This window comes from Rhinopithecus bieti, unplaced genomic scaffold (assembly GCF_001698545.2).
Source record: "Rhinopithecus bieti isolate Rb0 unplaced genomic scaffold, ASM169854v2 scaffold_13400, whole genome shotgun sequence".
Classification (NCBI taxonomy): domain Eukaryota; kingdom Metazoa; phylum Chordata; class Mammalia; order Primates; family Cercopithecidae; genus Rhinopithecus; species Rhinopithecus bieti.
Window position 1 is genome coordinate 4400975 of NW_016807991.1, and position 5885 is coordinate 4406859.

The 5885-nt window shown below is 46.9% G+C and overlaps 1 protein-coding gene across 1 annotated transcript in view; it reads right to left on the reverse strand.

The window, feature by feature from the left end:
• Nucleotides 1–5885, reverse strand: part of SRP68 (signal recognition particle 68) — a 49300-nt gene that overhangs the window by 39576 nt on the left and 3839 nt on the right. Inside the window, exon 3 of the mRNA XM_017884728.1 lies at nt 2748–2861. Within this exon, the coding sequence (XP_017740217.1) occupies nt 2748–2861 (114 nt within the window). The remainder of the gene's footprint in view (nt 1–2747; nt 2862–5885) is intronic.

Genomic DNA, 5885 nt, shown 5'->3' on the forward strand with positions numbered 1-5885 from the left:
GGCGTGGTGGCTCACGCCTGTAATTCCAGCACTTTGGGAGGTCGAGGTAGGCAGATCACGAGGTCAGGAGATCGAGACCATCCTGGCTAACACGGTGAAAGCCCGTCTCTACTAAAAATACAAAAAATTAGCCGGGCGTGGTGGTGGGCACCTGTAGTCCCAGCCACTTGGGAGACTGAGGCAGGAGAGCAGCGTGAACCTGGGAAGTGGAGTTTGCAGTGAGCCAAGATCGTGCCACTGCACTCCAGCCTGGGTGACAGAGCAAAACTCCATCTCAGAGAAAAAAAACAAACAAAAAAAATTAGCCAGGCATGGTGGGCAGGCATCTGTAATCCTAGCTACTCAGGAGGCTGAGGCAGAGAATTGCTTGAACCTGAGGGGTGGACGTTGCAGTGAGCTGAGAACACACCACTGCACTCCAGCCTGGGTGACAGAGCAAGACTCCGTCTCAAACAAACAAACAAACAAACAAAAAACGAGGATTCTAATGAATGTAAAGAAAGCAAGGAAAGGGGCATCCTGAGGAAGACGAGGACGACACCAAACAAATGAAGAAAGAACTGCAGGCGTGTCTGAAGAAAATAAGGAAGCCAACTAGGTTGTTGCCAAGAAGCACTACAAATGTCACCTTTATGCCACACCTCCTCCTCTATGCTCATGTAGCTCTTTATTCTTCCTTCTATTACAGTGTGTGATATTATAATTATGTTCTCACATAGTTGCCCACTAATATAAATCCCTTTAGGGCAGGGAGAATTATTTTTTGAGACAGAGTCTCACAATGTTGCTGTTGCCCAGGCTGGGCTCAAACTCTGGGGCTTAAGCAATTATTGGGCCTCATCCTCCCAAGTAACTGGCACTATGGCAGATGCCACCACGCCAGGCTAGGATTTCATTTTAAATTTTCCACAATGCCTTAACACAGTGTCTAGTCCGCAGATGTTCAATAAATATATACATTTTGACTGAATTAGTTAAAAAATATATATATATAAAATTGTACCAACCTTTAAGTCAAAGTAATACAGTACATAATTTACAATACAAAATGATATTTTAATTCTACTTTAGGGAGCCGGGCGTGTTGGCTCACACCTGTAATCGTAGCACTTTGGGAGGCCAAGGCAGGCAGATCACTTGAAGTCAGGAGTTCGAGACCAGCCTGGACAACACAGTGAAACCCCATCTCCACTAAAATACAAAATTAGCCAGGCATGGTGGTGCATGCCTGTAGTCCCAGGTACTCGGGAAGTCCCAGGTACTCGGGAAGCTGAGGCAGCAGAACTGCTTGAACCCAGAAGGTGGAGGTTGCAGTGCACCGAGATCATGCCACGGCATTCCAGCCTAGGTGACAAAAAAATAAGTAAATAAAATGAAATAAAAAATAAATAAAGAAATAGGCCGGGCACGTTGGCTCACACCTGTAATCCCAGCACTTTGGGAGGCTAAGGCAGGTGGATCACCTGAGGTCAGGAGTTTAAGACCAGCCTGACCAATATGGTGGAACCCCATCTCTAGTAAAATACAAAATCAGCCAGGCATGGTGGCACATGCCTGTAATCCCAGCTCTCGGGAGGCTGAGGCAGGAGAATCGCTTGAACCTGGGAGGTGGAGGCTGCAGTGAGCCGAGATCGCACCACTGCACTCCAGCCTGGGCAACAAGAGCAAAACTCCATCTCAAAAAAAACCAAACGAAAATGAGCTGGGCGTCGTGGCAGCCACATGTAATCCCAGCTACTGGGAGGCTGAGGCAGGAGAATCACTTGAACCTGGGAGGCAGAGGTTGCAGTGAGCCGAGATCATGCCACTGCATTCCAGCCTAGGCAACACAGCGAGACTGTCTCAAAAAAAAAAAGAAAAAAGAAAGTTTGGTTCTTCATTCATAAATTTTTTTTTTTTTTTTTGAGATGCAGTCTCGCTCTGTCACCCAGGCTGGAGTACAGTGGCGCGATCTTGACTCACTGCAACCTCCGCCTGCTGGGCTCAAGGTATGAGCCCAGCAGGCAGAGCCACCGCACCCGNATTGATATATGCATCTAGTTTTAGACATTGAAATTTACATTCTAGAAACCTTATCTAATAATCAATTAGATTCTAATCACTGACTTCAACATTTGCCATCCCAACAGTTGTTTTTTTTTAAAAAAAGCAGAGTGTAATAGGCAAGAAGGAAGGGAGAAGGAAGAAGCTCCCTGCACAGAGACAGAGGGAGGGGGGCTCCAAAGCTGAGAGAGTGAATCCCACCCTCCCCTCCTTTTTTTTTTGAGATAGAGTTTCACTCTTGTTGCCTAGGCTGAAGTGCAATTGTGTAATCTTGGCTCACTGCAACCTCTGCCTCCCGGGTTCAAGTAATTCTCGTGCATCAGCCTCCCAAGTAGCTGGGATTACAGGTGCCCGCCACCACGCCCAGTTAATTTTTATATTTTTAGTAGAGATGGGGTTTTGCCATGTTGGCCAGGCTGGTCTTGAACTCAGGTGATCTACCCACGTTGGCCTCCCAATGTGCTGGGATTACAGGCGTGAGCCACTGTGCCCAGCCCCAACACACTTCTTGAACAAACTACTGAACCTCTTTGAGCCTGTTTCCTTGCCTTAGAACGCAGAAATAGTAAACAATGCCCATCCCACAGAGCTGCTAAGAGTCACCAGAGATAATTAAAAGGTTTGGCATGAAGTCTAGCACATGTCATTGTTCAATAAATGTATTAGCAAGATGTAACTTGCAACTAGCACGGAGCAGTTAATACCTATTATCAGTCAGAAGCTCTTCAGTCACTTTCTTCCCTGTGAATTTGTGTCTGTTCCCCATCTTGAAGTTGAGTGTTTTTCGAAGACGTCTTTGTCTACGGGAACAGTAGCCCCTGTAAGAAACCACAAACAAAACTCACTCAGCCAAGTTGAGAGTATTTTGAACAATAAATTCTGCAATAAGGCAAGGTCAGGGGTCAACAGTTTGGGGTGTTATACTTATGGTTACTAGAATTATCACATATCAGCTTCCAAACATTTTTTTCTTTTCTTTGAGACAGAGTCTCACTCTGTCACCCAGGCTGGAGTGCAGTGGTGTGATCTTGTCTAACTGCAGCCAGACTCAGTCAATCCTCCCACCTCAGCCTCCTGAGTAGATGGGACCACAGGGGTGCACCACCACACCTGGCTAATTTTTGTACTTTTTGTAGAGACAGGGTATCACTGTGTTGCCCAGGCTCGTCTCGAAGTCCGTGGACTCCAGAGATCCGCCCACCTCAGCCTTCCAAAGTGCTGGGATTACAGGCATGAGCCACCACGCCTGGCCCTAAACATTTATTGAACAACTAAAACATGGAGGGCAGTATGATTGGTATTATAGGAAACACAGATGGAGGACACAGTGCCCATGCTCAAGGAACCCACATTAAAGTTGAGGAGAATCATGCAGAGAAAATGGCAACCAAGAAAACAAGGCAAATATCAAGTTGAATGGACATGGGTAATCATTCTGTTGTTAGTACCTTCGGCTGCAGTGGACTGGTGGCGGGGCCTAGAAAGAATGAGGGGCTGGGCGCGGTGGCTCACACCTGTAATCCCAGCACTTTGGCAGGCTGAGGTGGGTGGATCATGAGGTCAGGAATTCAAGACCAGCCGGGCCAAGATGGTGAAACCCATCTCTACTAAAAATACAAAAATTAGGCTGGGTGCAGTGCCTCACACTGGCAATCCCAGCACTTTGGGAGGCCGAGGTGGGTAGATCACCTGAGGTTAGGAGTTCGAGACCAGCCTGACCAACATGCAGAAACCCTGTCTCTACTAAAAATACAAAATTAGCCAGGTGTGGTGGTGCATGCCTGTAATCCCAGCTACTTGGGAGGCTGAGGCAGGACAATCGCTTAAACCCAGGAGGAGGGGGTTGCGGTGAGTCAAGATCGTGCCATTGCATTCCAGCCTGGGCAACAAGAGCGAAACTCCGTCTCAGAAAAAAAAAAAAAAAAAAAAAGCCAGGCGTGGTGGCTCACGCCTGTAATTCCAGCACTTTGGGAGGTCGAGGTAGGCAGATCACGAGGTCAGGAGATCGAGACCATCCTGGCTAACACGGTGAAAGCCCGTCTCTACTAAAATACAAAAAATTAGCCGGGCGTGGTGGTGGGCACCTGTAGTCCCAGCCACTTGGGAGACTGAGGCAGGAGAGCAGCGTGAACCTGGGAAGTGGAGTTTGCAGTGAGCCAAGATCGTGCCACTGCACTCCAGCCTGGGTGACAGAGCAAAACTCCATCTCAGAGAAAAAAAACAAACAAAAAAAATTAGCCAGGCATGGTGGGCAGGCATCTGTAATCCTAGCTACTCAGGAGGCTGAGGCAGAGAATTGCTTGAACCTGAGGGGTGGACGTTGCAGTGAGCTGAGAACACACCACTGCACTCCAGCCTGGGTGACAGAGCAAGACTCCGTCTCAAACAAACAAACAAACAAACAAAAAACGAGGATTCTAATGAATGTAAAGAAAGCAAGGAAAGGGGCATCCTGAGGAAGACGAGGACGACACCAAACAAATGAAGAAAGAACTGCAGGCGTGTCTGAAGAAAAATAAGGAAGCCAACTAGGTTGTTGCCAAGAAGCACTACAAATGTCACCTTTATGCCACACCTCCTCCTCTATGCTCATGTAGCTCTTTATTCTTCCTTCTATTACAGTGTGTGATATTATAATTATGTTCTCACATAGTTGCCCACTAATATAAATCCCTTTAGGGCAGGGAGAATTATTTTTTGAGACAGAGTCTCACAATGTTGCTGTTGCCCAGGCTGGGCTCAAACTCTGGGGCTTAAGCAATTATTGGGCCTCATCCTCCCAAGTAACTGGCACTATGGCAGATGCCACCACGCCAGGCTAGGATTTCATTTTTAAATTTTCCACAATGCCTTAACACAGTGTCTAGTCCGCAGATGTTCAATAAATATATACATTTTTGACTGAATTAGTTAAAAAATATATATATATAAAATTGTACCAACCTTTAAGTCAAAGTAATACAGTACATAATTTACAATACAAAATGATATTTTAATTCTACTTTAGGGAGCCGGGCGTGTTGGCTCACACCTGTAATCGTAGCACTTTGGGAGGCCAAGGCAGGCAGATCACTTGAAGTCAGGAGTTCGAGACCAGCCTGGACAACACAGTGAAACCCCATCTCCACTAAAAATACAAAAATTAGCCAGGCATGGTGGTGCATGCCTGTAGTCCCAGGTACTCGGGAAGTCCCAGGTACTCGGGAAGCTGAGGCAGCAGAACTGCTTGAACCCAGAAGGTGGAGGTTGCAGTGCACCGAGATCATGCCACGGCATTCCAGCCTAGGTGACAAAAAAATAAGTAAATAAAATGAAATAAAAAATAAATAAAGAAATAGGCCGGGCACGTTGGCTCACACCTGTAATCCCAGCACTTTGGGAGGCTAAGGCAGGTGGATCACCTGAGGTCAGGAGTTTAAGACCAGCCTGACCAATATGGTGGAACCCCATCTCTAGTAAAAATACAAAATCAGCCAGGCATGGTGGCACATGCCTGTAATCCCAGCTCTCGGGAGGCTGAGGCAGGAGAATCGCTTGAACCTGGGAGGTGGAGGCTGCAGTGAGCCGAGATCGCACCACTGCACTCCAGCCTGGGCAACAAGAGCAAAACTCCATCTCAAAAAAAACCAAACGAAAATGAGCTGGGCGTCGTGGCAGCCACATGTAATCCCAGCTACTGGGAGGCTGAGGCAGGAGAATCACTTGAACCTGGGAGGCAGAGGTTGCAGTGAGCCGAGATCATGCCACTGCATTCCAGCCTAGGCAACACAGCGAGACTGTCTCAAAAAAAAAAAGAAAAAAGAAAGTTTGGTTCTTCATTCATAAATTTTTTTTTTTTTTTT